The sequence below is a fragment of the Helobdella robusta genome, assembly GCF_000326865.2.
Source record: "Helobdella robusta unplaced genomic scaffold HELROscaffold_13, whole genome shotgun sequence".
Lineage (NCBI taxonomy): Eukaryota > Metazoa > Annelida > Clitellata > Rhynchobdellida > Glossiphoniidae > Helobdella > Helobdella robusta.
The window spans coordinates 2558927-2573485 of NW_008703718.1; the positions used below are offsets into that span (position 1 = coordinate 2558927).

At 31.6% G+C, this 14559-nt stretch overlaps 3 protein-coding genes across 3 annotated transcripts; all 3 read right to left on the reverse strand.

Annotated features, from left to right (window-relative positions):
• Positions 1–2312: 2312 nt before the first annotated feature.
• Positions 2313–2474, reverse strand: HELRODRAFT_153783 (hypothetical protein; the record flags this gene model as incomplete). The annotated part of the gene is made up of 1 exon (XM_009014271.1): positions 2313–2474. A coding segment is annotated over one exon (162 nt), but the record flags the coding sequence as incomplete, so codon positions are not given.
• Positions 2475–2604: 130 nt separating this feature from the next.
• HELRODRAFT_73566 (hypothetical protein) lies at positions 2605–3044 on the reverse strand (the record flags this gene model as incomplete). The annotated part of the gene is made up of 2 exons (XM_009014272.1): positions 2605–2791; positions 2902–3044. Coding segments are annotated over 2 exons (330 nt in total), but the record flags the coding sequence as incomplete, so codon positions are not given.
• Positions 3045–3268: 224 nt separating this feature from the next.
• Positions 3269–3826, reverse strand: HELRODRAFT_73497 (hypothetical protein; the record flags this gene model as incomplete). The annotated part of the gene is made up of 2 exons (XM_009014273.1): positions 3269–3379; positions 3749–3826. 2 exons carry the CDS (start codon positions 3824–3826, stop codon positions 3269–3271), a joined length of 189 nt encoding a protein of 62 aa, XP_009012521.1.
• Between the last annotated feature and the right edge of the window lie 10733 nt (positions 3827–14559).

Sequence of the window (14559 nt, forward strand, 5' to 3'; positions counted from 1 at the left end):
TAGGTACGTTATATATGTAGTTTTGTTTATCTTATTAAGCATAAACAAAATTCGTTTATTGGAATACTAAATCTAGTATCATTGTTTGTAAACCAAGGAAAGAGTGACTAAATACGAATAAGATCTTGCCCGTATATATTCAATAGACATAGTCTTGTCATAAATGTGCGATTAATTTTTATGTATTTAAAGTTGAGATATTATTACAATGTATACACACATCTATCTATCATCTATCTATAAAATATATACTGATATAATTATTTACCCTTTATAGCCAAGAAACGACTCATTCTTCAGTCAGCAGGTCAACAAAGAAGCACAGATTTGTATCTCCTACAATTAGAAACAATCTTACCAGCAATCCTTAGATATCTCACCCTTAGATATAGTACATGTTTTTGTGTAAATAATAATTTATATTATTTTATGCTCCCGTTATTTATTTCATTCGTTCGTTTATTTATTTAATCATTTATTTTTTATTTATTGAGTTTGGTTTCTACGGTTGACTGCTTTGTCATTGTTACTGTAATTGTGATTATTGTTGTCGTTCATTATTATCGTTAATATTCATTCATGTTTTATATTCATATTTAAATATTCACTTATATAATATATACAAATTCAGATGAGCTCAGACTTGTACATTCTTAATCAAGCAACAAACGATGTAGATATTTTTATTCACTTTTTGCTTATCCGTTCATTTACCCATTCGTTAATTTCTATTATTCTTTTCATAATTCTTTTGTTAGCTTGAATTACTCAATTTTATGTTTATGGAGATTATCATGTCTACACAGAAGTAGTCAATAGAACTATGTGAGAGATGCAGAAAGAAAAAATTATTCCAAAGCAGTGCTCGAATCATTTTTAGTTAAAGTAAAGAATAGAACCGTAGCACTTGAACTTAACGCTATCGTCATTATATAATCACGCAGGACCAATCAATAGGCCGTTAGGCTGGATGATTCCTTCCATTAAATATAGCGAATGCTGTCTGCTCTTACTTCAAAGCGAACCTTACAATTGAAGAAGAATATGGTGGGACATTATTAGTTGAAATTGCCATGAAGATCGCCCATTGTGAGTTATAGAAGAGAGCAGAGGATGGGTAGGATTTTTAGGTAAATTCACTCCTGACATTTTTTTTTCAAATTTCGATTCCGTATCAAGATAAATTTATCTAGTGATGAACAACATTTACGATTACACACTGCTTGCGGAAAATTATTCAAAGATTACGCATTAATTTGAAATTTTCATCCGACAATCATATTTAATCTTTTTGTTTGTCCTCGCTCATGGGACATGTTCGTTGAACTGACACTGAAGTTTTTGAACGACATATTTGAATATTAGTGCTTTGTTTTATACTGTAATTGTTGCATTAATGTCATTGTAGAGTTGTTGTTTATATCCTCACGTAGTGAATTTTTAACAGAACGACTTTTTGCAATTAATTGTTTCAAATTATTTTATAAAGAATTACGAACAAATACGTTGCACATCTATTAAAATATCTACTAATTAAATTATTAATCATGATTAGTGTGAGACTTCTTTAAAGTTCAATATACATACACAGTAAGTAATTGACTTGGGACAAGCTAGCAAACGTTCAGTTTTAGGCTATTTTGGAAAAAATGAAAAAGATAATAAATTAAATATTTTTATGAAATAATAAATAATTTGAAGTTTATAACGATATTCAGTAATAACTGTGAGCTAGTTGTATCAGGGTTAGGTTAAGGAACGTTTGTTGAACGAACGTTTGCTGACTTTGGACAAGTCAGTAAATGTGCGTTATAAAATGCAATAAATGACATGTTATTAAATAGCTATAGTGAGCAAAAAACATGTGACCAAAAGTTATTGATGATGCGAACAATTTAAAATATAGACCAAGGAATGCCTCCTCAAAAGTTTTACATTAAAATAAAATCCAATTATCAAAAAAGAGTCTAGGTCAAAAATATATTTTGATTTAAACACTATTAAACAATGTTTTTGATTTATAATAACAATTGAGTAATATCGCAAATCGTCATCTGACATGAAGAAAATATTTAACATGGTCTATAAGGCAGTCCAGAAAAAAATACAGGCTGCACGCGTAGGCCAATAATGTAAATATTTTATAAGTTGTCATATTTTTTCAGTGGTGAAAATAGAAGTTCCGTCATTGTAATGTAATGTAAGTCAAATGATAGGAAAATAGGTAAAACTGAGAGACAAAATAAATGTAAAAAATAAATAAATGATGACAAAATGATGAAATAGCAGGAAGATTATTCGGTGAAGACAGTTACGTATGTTTTGGGGAAGAGGCCTCTGAAGACCTGGCTGCCACGTACAATCTCACCAGACCACCAGTTAGGGTCCTTCTTGTCAATAACAAGCACAATATCTCCCCTCTTCAGTTCCAACTCCTCGGGGTCCTGGGGCTTGAAATCATAGTTGGCTACAACTTTTGCCTGCAAAAAATTTATTTTGTCATTAGTTAGAAGATATTTTTTCAAATTTTTGCGAACTTTAGTATCCATTGTTATACGCATATGTTGTCAAAAATTAATATTCTATAGTTTTTGTAAAACTTGTTTAAGAATAAAGTGTGAAAACCCAACAAACCCTGTTCATATCTTGTAAATAAATTGTTTGAGTTCGACTGATGGATGATGTTCTGTGAAATTTGATCAGCTCATTGATGGAGTCAAACCTGGTGGACCAGACATAGTAACCACCAGTATCTCTCAAGATTTTAAAATGTTGAACTTGATCTGCAAATCTATAAGATGATAACATAATCTCATTATACTGAAACACCTTGGACATAAAAAAACCATATACATTTTATCATCAAACCTAACAAAAAAAATGGTGAAATTAATATCTTACTTGACAGAAACAGAAAAATCTCCTTTGACAGCTTCACTGGGTCTAACAAGGAAGGCCCCATCTCTCTGGGTGTAGGCACCTGTCGAGTTCCTCTCAAGTAACAAGTCTTGGGCCTCATTTCTTTTTATGCCACCAACAAACCACCTGGTGAATGAGTCATTCAAATGCTATTAAAGATTGGTGCTTATAGGAGAACATTTTTAACAACTTAAATTTACAGTAGACTAAAGGAATAGGGTGTGAATTTTTAGCTTTAAAACTATCTGTAATCGCTTTTCAATTATATTCAGTCATTTTGTAAAAAAATTACTTTAAATGCTAAATAAATATCAAAAATAATAGAAGAATAACGGTTATTCATTATTATTCAGCCAACATACGATGGATAGTTTAGTTCAATGTAGTTGCTTGGGATGAAACCTTCTTGCCTATTTAATTCTGCTTTGTACCAATTTTTGTCTTCTTCTGTGTTAAGGATCTGTTTTACATTTTTATTTAATAATATATAAAATAATACCGACCAGCTTATTTAAAATTTCATAAATTCTATAGGAAAAAAACTTAACTAACAGTCTAAAGAGGGAAACCCTAAGTAAAGTCAAATTTTATGAATAAAAATGGGTAACAAAAATTTTCATTTCTAATTAATTAGCACTAGTTACACTCGTAGTTAAGTTTAGAGTTGATCTGAATGTTTATTGTAATAAAATAAAACTTATGAAAAAATTCACTTCTGAACCTTAACATGATTTCAATTTAAAGATGGAACAATTAGATTAGAATTTAATTTAATTATTTAATTTATAAATTTAATTATTATTAATTAAATTAAATTATTAATAAATACCTTGAGTTTGGTACCCCTTGTGAAACTAAGTTCATCTGGTGCCGTGGCCGTGAAATCATGCTTCGCAACCGCTTCCATGTCAATAATTATGAATAATAAATACTGCCTTTTTATAAACTTTAAATTACTAATTTGAAATTTACTCTTAAATCAAATTTTAAATAAGAAGATGAAGACGGAAGTTCAAACAATCATAAGTCGTCAGCAGCGAGGATGAAAAAGATAAAATGTGACAGTAGAAAGAAATTTTGCTATTGACGGAAATGTTTCTCCACGGAAAAACAAAATGGCGTTTCTAGTAATTCCCAATTGCTGCTTTTAAGTTGGTCTTTTAAAAGAAATTTTTATTAACCGAGCGGAACTTTTCGCTAGCACTCCCTTGAACTTAAGTTAGAAAAACCAACAAAGATTATAAATAACAGGGTAATCGCAAAAATTTTTTATAATGATTGAAGATCGAAACCACGTACGCATAACTAAAGTGTTTCTCTAAAAAAACATGCTTTCCATATAAATTTAGATTTAGCATTCTGACAACCAAGAGTTCTTCTTTCTCGTGTCTTATCTTTTCAGGACATTGGCCTTTGTAGGAGTTTAAATAGAGTGATATTCAACAATTACATGTATGAATTCAACCTTCACTTAACTGTAACATTTTCTGATAATTGCATTCAATGATTATTCTATTTATTAATAAAAACATTATCGATCAGAAAATGACTGCCAAAAGCGTGTTGCGGTTGCGTTTGATGATGAGAACACCGAACCAGAAGAGCAGTGAGCGGGAAGAATAGTATTCGTTTCTTCTCCCGAACCAGAAGAGCAGTGAGCGGGAGAAGAAAAGAATAGTATTCGTTTCTTCTCCCGCTTACTGCTCTTCTGATTCGGTGTTCTCATCATCAAACGCAACCGCAACAAATTGGTGATCGAGAAAAAACACAACCGTAACAAATTGGTGACCCCGACGTGATCGAGGAAAAACAAGCAACGAGAGTTTCCACTCCAACGCAGATCTTTCTTCGATATAACAACAACCGGCAATGCAACCTCATCCATCACGTTCGCCAACACACGCTGCGACGATCGGATGGGAAAGTATTGTCGGATTGAAAATCCTAGCGATTAAAAAGACTAATAAATAAAACACCACGAAATAAGGAGTTGATTTGTGCGGGCTTTATAAGAAACTGCGATAACTATTCTGATAGGTATTCGGGTTGCTGATGAGTCCCCGGTAGGGACGAAACACGTGTCCAGCCTATCCAAACGAATACTATTCTTTTCTTTTCCCGCTCACTGCTCTTCTGGTTCGGTGTTCTCATCATCAAACGCAACCGCAACAAATTAAAATTTGAATTATTAATATTGTTATAACTAGAGATGCACCGGATTCAGGTTTTTCAAAAAGATTTTAGTTACCATTTTACATACGTTAGAAAAAATACTCACATTTACGGTTATCTACATGTTGAACATCAAAAAATAACACCAAGCAAATAGTTATATAATTCAAATATATGAATAAGTTGTGTGATACGCCAAATTCTGTACACAAAGATCAGCTTATAATTTATGCATATTTGCATAGCCCAAGTTAAAGCACAAAGAAAATTGTCCAGCTCACCGCACAATTAGTGATGTTGTAATTATTTGTCATGTATACCTAGCCTAACCTTTAACATACCATGTTCTTAAATTATGTGCTTATGTATCTCTCTCTCTCTAAATATATATATAGATATAGATATATATATATATTATGTAGCTATATGATCCGTCATGTGCAATTATCAATATATAGTATATACACGTGCACAAGTTCTTTTACACAAAGATCAGCTTATAATTTATGCATAACCCATGTTATAGCATAAAGAAAATTGTCCAGATTACCTCACAATTAGTGATGTTGTTTTTATGTGTCATGTATGCCTTTAGCTTAGCCTTAGCCTTTAACTTATTGACATAAAATTAAAAATTTTTTTTCTATTTCTAACATTTTTAAAATAGATAGACGCTTAAATCCGGCCCTAAATCCGGCCACCAAATCCGGCCGGGGCCGGATTCGACCGGATTTGAAAAAAAAGCCGGATTTTGGCCGGAGCCGGGGCCGAACTTCGGTGCATCCCTAGTTATAACTGGCCGGCTATAACAATAATTTTGTAGAAATATGCTCTCCCCTAGCAACAATTATGTGGTCTCATAAATCACACAAAAAAAAGCTTATAGGTATAGACGTTTTTTCATTAAACCTAGTTGTTATAAATCATTTGAAGCCAAATAACACATAAATTATTTTTTGGTGAATCATGTTTTCAAGATTTACTAAATTTGTATTGTTTGATTTTAACGAATTTTTTTATTGAGTGTTCATAAGTAACTCTTTGAGTGATGGTATTGAAAGAGTGGAAAGCTTTGTTTACTTAGGGGATAAGCTGAATGCGGATGGAGGATGTTTGAGCGCAGTTACGGCTAGAGTTCGTGTGGGATGGATGAAATTTAGGGAACTGGGTGGGGTATTGTGTGGAAAGAAATGGTCAGTGAAGATGAAAGGGAGGGTATATAAAGCATGTGTGAGAGCAGCGATGATATATGGTGGTGAAACTTGGGTGTTGAGGAGAGAGGAGGAAAGTGTACTGCAGAGGGCTGAAAGAGCTATGGTGAGGATGATGTGTGGGGTTAAAGTGAAGGATAGGAGGAGTAGTACAGAGCTGATGTCAATGATGGGACTGAATGAGGACATTGTGACATTGATAAGGAGATCGAGATTGCGGTGGTATGGACATGTGTTGAGAAGGGATGAAAGGGTCGGGATTAGGCGAGCGTTGGAGTTCGAGGTTGAAGGAGTGGTAGGAAGGGGTCGTCCGCGGTTGGGATGGAGAGAGCAGGTGGAGAAGGACAGGGTGAAAGCGGGGTTGCGAGATACTGAGGCGAGTGACAGATGTGGATGGAGTCGAGGGGTATTTCGGTTTCATCATAGGTAGCCAAACGGCAACCCCCGATCTCGGGGAAAATGCCGTCTAAACGTGTGTTGTTGTTGTTGTAGTGTTCATAAGTAAAGGATTTATATCCAGTTTTTGTGAACATCATTCATTATTTTTTGATTGATAATGCGCTGTTTATTTTACTGTAAATAATGTAAAATTGATTTGAACACTTAAATTTATTATTAAAATATGTAATCTCTGTCTTTTTTCTACTGAAATTCTGTAAATATTATCTAAGATTTAATCATTTAATATTATTAAATTTTAGGTTAAGAAAAGGATATTTTATAATAAAAAATAATAAAAAACTTAAAAAAATATAAAAATGAAATTTGAGCAATTTGACATCAAATGACAACCAACAACCTAGATGAGTGGCATGACGCTAGGCTTCATATCAAGTTGCAATCAAATGACAGTCTCTTCAGCAGATCGCATCCTATTACATTACATTACACTACATTACATTATATGACAACTAGATATCACTGATTACATCACATCACATTACATTAATTGGTCAGATAATAAGCGAATGCATAAGAAAAGCTATTACCATACTACATTTTCGTTTATGGATTGTGAAATTTCAAAAAATAAAAAACGTTAATTTAGTAAAAAATATTAAAATAAATGTTTGATACAGCATATAAATGTTAACTAATCAATTTTATTTTATTACAAAATTCCAGTTTTATGAAATTAAATTGTTAAAATGAATTTAAAAAAAATCACCCAAACTATTTATAACCTTTTTGAAATCTATCAATGGCCAATTTTATAAAATTGATAAAAAATTTTATTTTATCCAATGAAAAATTTGTTCGTATTTTACTTGTTTTCTCATTATTATTAACATTTTTGCGAAAACGCTTTTCAGAGAAAAAGTAAAAGAAAAATTGCCAGAGTAGAGATGAAAAGAGATCAGCATTGAAAATTGAATGAGAAGCTGAAGGAAGGTGAACACAATAACCATAAAACAGGTCACTTGAACGTTATAAATCAGTCAAAGATGACCAGCCTTCAGCGAAACGCTGCGGTGATAAGCTCTTTGAGAATGTACGCTCATGCAAAATATTCATTCGGTGTTTTTATTTTCTGGGTTGTTGCAACACACATTCGCTTGGGAAAATGAGTGATTTTTATAGTAAGTAACATTAAGTAGCCTAAGCATATTACTCTTTTTAGTTATTTGCAATGTAAATGGCGGCATCCTATTCCAAATTTTTTATATGGATCAAAAGTTTGTCACAAACTATTTCCAGGAAATTTTTAACATGTAAAGAACATCAAACATAATATAACACTCCACAAAATCAGCACATAATAATAAGGATTATTTTTCCCATCCAGTATAGGCCAGCAGCACTGATCGTTAGGAGTGGCAGGCAGGCATATAACAAGGAGGCTTTCGACCATCCAAACCATACAGCATACATTTGTGACGAGAGAGATATTGATTTACCTGAACGCCGAGTGAGCCTTATTTACAATAGTTCATCATTATTAACGATTCCAATGCATTTGTCGCTGAACGCCATGTTTATAATAATTTATTTATCGCTAATAACTGCTTATCATGCCCAATCTTTGGATTTGATAGCGTATCAGACATATGACAAATATTAAACAAACACACAAAAATTATATATATGTATATATAATAACATAAATATATTTATATAATATATATATATATATATATATATATATTGGATTAAGACAATTTTATATATATATACGTGCTGGTAAAAGACCATAATTAATATATATATATATATATATATATATATATATATATATCTATCTATATATATATATATATACATATATATATAACACTCATAAAAATCCGCGTTAGTTAACTTGCTGTTAAATTTTTCGATTGTTCCAACAGTGGATCATAAGCAAATATACTTTTTGAATTTTTTCCTTTATTCATTTTAACGTTTTTATATCCGTATAGGTTAGTTTCAAATAGCAAATATAAATATAAGTTGATGATACTACTATTAGCGGAGGAGTAGGCTTGCACAAACAAACACAAATGTTTGCGGCAGTCACAATGTATGTACCTTACGTAGAACAACGTTTAGATGAGACGATGCACGGTGCTTAGAGTTGCATCAAAAGCATTGAATATGACTCTATAAACATTATTTGGAAACACGAAGCCCACACCAGAACATTTTTAGAAGCAACCGATGCTGTTAAACTTGCTTTCGATTAAAATAACTGAGAAATTTTTTTAATTAGTTCAAGTGTGTAATTTTTATCAGATATGAATTTTAATATCGTAACGCACGCGAATGTCATACGAAAAATAACAACGTAGATATAAACTGAACAAAAGAAAAAAATTTGTTCACAGAATAAAAAGTAAAAAATGGAGTATAAACAATTTTTGGCAAAAATAAATGAAACAAAACTAGTTGTGCTCAATGGTTTGGCAGAGTAATTAAACGATACAATAGCAGGACAACTGAGACTAAAAGCCTCAATTTGAAAATTGGTTGCTTGCGACAGTTGACGACGGTACGTCGTTTATAATGTGCCTGCTTACACGTCATGTTTAATGTGTATTGTATTATTTTTTTAAAAAATAAAATCTGCCAAACACAGAAACCGTTACAACGTGCAAGGCAATAGTATAAAGTGATAACGAAAAATAAATAACTGAGAAAAAACGTATAATGTACACCAAGTGACATTAAATTTTTTTTTTAGATATATGTTGTATCTTATGTATCGTTGCATCGTATTTAAAAAAAAGTTTCCAAATAAATGTTTAAACATAAATGTTTAAACATCAGCTTATGACACATTTTCTTCATTCATGTACATCTACTTCAGACTGATTTTTTTAATTTGGATTTGATATAACCAATTCAAACTTGTTATTTCTCAGTCTGATTGCATGACCGGAAAGTTTTGTTTTCATAACTTAAAATTCTATACCTAAATAAAATATATGATATGAACTAAACATTTTAAGAACATTTTATTTCAATAAGTCATTTTAACTTTGATTCAAACTTTAAATTTCCGATAAATATTATGCTTAAAAAGAGATGTCCATAAAAGATCTCAAGTTTTCAGAGTGGGAAAGGATGAACAATTTGTAGCACTTTGTGGTAAGGAGCTTTGAAGAGGTTAACATTTTTAGAGATATCTCGTTATACTCTATATCATTATAAAGCCTGACAAAAAATTGTCTAGTAATAATAAATACACATATTTTACAAAAACTTTTCTGTCAAAATGTTCATAAAATTTCAGACGTGTCCAGTACGCATAAAAGTAATTTTCTCCTTGTTGTTTTTTCCTTCTAATGAAGGGGTTAGACGAAATTGCGACACGCTTTCTACGAAGGATTTCAACAATTTCTGATGACAAGGAGAGATTGGGGGGGGGGAGGGAGATCAAAAAACGCACATCAAGCGTGGCATTCATATCGTGACATCGTGGACAGCCCCTAACTAATAAGTTACATCATTACCTGACGCACACCTTATCTACATTACCATCTCAATTTTGAAATAGGAATGTTGAAACGGATGTTTGTAATAAAAAATTAGTATTAGGAATTTTGAAACAAGAATTTTTTATGACCTAGCAACGAAAAAAGACATGACGCGAGCGCGAGCAATATAATAAGAGTGAAAGAGAGAGAGAGAGAGAGAGAGAAGGAGAGAGAAGAGGGAGAGTGAGAAAGAGAGGGAGAGAGAAAGAAAGAGAAAAAGACAGCAGGCAAGCACGTGAGACACGAAACAATTAGGCTCACTAATTTTCAGACGTCAGTTCATTCGTATCATTGCTCATCGGAAGATGATTGTTAAAAAGATTACTTTGAAAATATAAGAAAAAATTTTTATCAAGCTCTTCAACGTCGTCATTTCAATGTAACGTAGTTTGGTTTTTAAAATAAATGTTACACAAAAGGCTAATTACGTGAAAAATATTTTTAAATTTAAATGCTAGTTAAAAAAAATTTTTTTTTCCAAGTTTTTCAGCGTTTGTCATTTCAACGTAAGGTTTTATGGATAACAATTGCTACACGGCACAACAAAGCCACCCTAGCGAAGAATGTCTTTAAATTTAAATGCCAATTTTATAAAAATGAATCATCGAGATACTTTTGCAAAATTAAACGAACCAACAGCACCAACGTTTGAAATTTATGTTTGAATAAGTTTCATTTTATTAAACCACAAAAAAATGTTCGTTGTTTATTAAAAGTTGAAAATTTTCAATTACGTTTGTCTAGTTTGAAATGAAAAAAAATTTTTAAATAAACAGCGGATAAATGCTTTAAATTGCTTCAAGTTGCGATAAATTTTTTATGAAGAAAATGTAATTGTTTTTTCTTCTTTTCTTCTTCTTATTCATTTTAGCAATAATTTAATTATTATTGAAGACGTATAATTATTACTATAATTTTTTTTCTTAAAGATTTCGGTGATTATATTTCAAAAGCTTTTAACGGTTTCATCTTCCAGTTCTTTAAAAATAGATGAAAAGTAAGATTAAAAAATTAATAAAAGTAATCTCTAGTTTCTGAAGTGATTCCTTGTTGTATTTTTTAAATTTCGCCATTTTCTATTTTAAATTCAAACTCGTAAACATTTTTTCAAAGATTATTTATTCAACGACGTTGAACAAAGAAGCTTTTTGAAAAAAATACCACAAAACAAATTCTAAGCCATAAAAAATCAAACGCTATATAAAAATGTTTGCAATAAAAACAATTTTTGTTGTTGTTGGAAATAACAAAGTTATATGTCGCAAAATTGTTTATTACGAACATTTTAAATAACGAAGTTACATATCACAGAAAAGCCAAATAAGTATTGAATAACATGTTACGTAACTACGTAACAACAACAACACGAAAAATTTCGCGCCCGAAATGGCTGCTAAACAAAATTCGATAATATTCAATTGTAATCATTGACCTTTTCATTGATTCATATCCGTAAAAAGTTTATTTAAGGCCAATAAACATGACGATAGATTAAGTATACTGTTACACATCCTTATTCTCGAGGTAATATTAAAACATAGTAATAAAATTAGTAGAAGAAGAAGCAGTGACAGAGGCAACAGAAATATCAGTAGCAGCAGTAGTAGAAGTAAGTTTTAACTGACTATAATATAAATTAAGACTTTCTTTTCCATCATATTTTTTCTTTTTATTATTTTCAATATATCATTGTTATACGCGCAAAACTCACGACGATTTAACGATCGTTTATTATTTAAACACAACTGAGTTAGCGATCTTAGAAGTCGATCAATCATCCAAAACATCTTTCTCTTTCTCCACACACGCACACACACACACACACACACACGCCAACACGTACACACACACAAAAACAAACACACACATATTTATTTATTTGTTTGTTTATTTGTTCATTTATTTTTTATTACACCATTTTGATTTTACGGAAATAAAATTTAATGTATGAAAAATGAACTCACGTTCTATGATTTTTTCAATAAATATTTTTTTAATTTTCGTATAATATCTTCAAAATAATATGAGGGTTTTAGTTTTTTTCTTCTTCTGAATAGTAACGAGTGGCGGTCGTCATTTATAGCGCTACTTTTTTGAGAAACTTCTGTGGCTCTGACGTCACCTTCCATATCTAATGGTGCTACTTTTTATGAGTAGGTAGTGCTAAAACCTTTAGATGTTTTTGCGTGTATATGTGTGCGTATGTATTCATGTGTTAGGTTTGTATGTGTAATATGAATATTGTATATTCATGTGTGAATGTGTGTGTGTACATTTTCCTGCGTCTGTGTGAGAGGGAGAAATAAAGGGAAAGTGTCGAATGTCTGTGTGTGTACTGTGTATGTACTTGCATGCGTGTGTGTTAAAGTTATCGGCATGTGTCGAACCTTGTGTCTTTGTCTTAAGTTGTTGAACGCATAGTTTTTCAGCAACTTTTTACTCACTTAAACACCAATATTATTTTTCCAGTGTACCAATCTGGTTATCGTCAGTTCCATTCGACTGAGAGGACTTTATTGGATGTTTGTTCTAATTTGTAATCACTCAATACTTTTACGCAAGCTCCAAGATTCATTTGGAGTATCGGGTGTTGTCCTTCAATGGATTCAGTCATATCTTTCTGGTCAAAGACATCAAATTTTGTTTAGATCTAATTTGACACATGTTGAAACTGTGTCATACAGTGTTCCACAGGGATTGGTTCTTGGCCCCCTCTTGTTTGTGTTGTACACGGCAGATTTTTTCAAATCACTGACAGATATAATTTCAAACATCACGGTTTTGCTGATGATAATCAGATCAGTGCTAGTGCCCCTTTGTCGTTTTGGTGATCTGGTCTGTAGACTCAAATCATGCCTCTCGAAAATTAATGAGTGGATGATGGCAAATGGGCTTAAATTGAATCAATCAAAAACTCAGTTTTTACCGGTTGGCACTAGGCAGCAATTGAAAAAAATGAACATTGAGTCAACCAGAATTAGCGATTCAGACATTAAGTTTTAAGATATGTTTAACGGTATTTAAATGTATTAAGGGGTTGCCCCAAAATGTTCAACTGATAGAGTTATTCCTAGAACAATGCCACTGGTGAGTCAAACATTGCGCTCTGACAATTCAGGTTTACTGTTTGTACCTGACACAAACTTGGCTCTTTGTCGAAGGGATTTTTCCGTAATGGGTCCTGCTGTCTGGAATTGTTTACCTAGAAACCTTTGTGATCCTGCATTGTCTGTTATTCAATTTCGTAAAAGGTTGAAACACAATCTTTTTGTCCAAGCTCACCCGTTCTAATGTTTTTTTCTCTCCATTCATTGCATTGTCTTAGTAAAGTGCTACGCAATGTATTACAATAATCGTCAGTGCCTCAGAAATCTTTTTAAAGGGCGCTTACAAACACACCAATAATAATAATAATAGTAATAATAATAATCTGCGTTTTTCAATGTGTATCTGTGTGTGTGATTGTGTGTGTGTGTGTGGTGTGTGTGTGTGGTGTGTGTGGTGTGTGTTTGTGTGTGTGTGTGTGTGTGTGTGTGTGTGTGTGTGTGTGTGTCAACCCTGTTTGCCAAGTTAATTTGAACAAGAGAAGTTAAAAGAAAAAAAATCCTTTTAAAATATTTTGAAAATTGAGTCACTGTACGGACATGATGTATTTCATGATATATATAAAAAATGGTTCTTTATTGAGGAGTTCGCGTTAATCTTTCCAGTAATGAAATGTTGGTTGTGGTTTGTGATAGACACCTATTTAATTATTTATATATTTATGCTAATTTATAAATTTGAATATAAATAAAAAATAACCTTTTAACGTTTTTATTATACAAAAAATAAATTTATCTAAAATGTTTGAAAACGCGCGAATCAATATAATTGTCCAATAAATATTCTAATGCACCATAATACAACATTGAAAATGAACGGCACTACACACGCGCCAGGTATATTTAAAAAAATTTTATTCAAGTCTCTGAAAAACAAATAAGTTATAATAGGGGCTGTTTGTTGTTTATGACACACACACACATGCATACGTACACGGATATATATGTATATATATAGAAAGAGAGAGAGAACGTTTATACAACATATATATACATATATATATATATATTGGGTTTAGACTATCATAGATACAATTATTTATAAAGATCACTGCGTTTTCGGCATTATTCAACTTGTAGTTGAGTTTCTCAATTTTTCTAACGAGACTTTTACCATCTTGATGAAGTTTATTAAGGTTAAATAAAAAAACTTTTAATAAATGTCAAATATTAAAAGTTTTTTATTTAACCTCAATA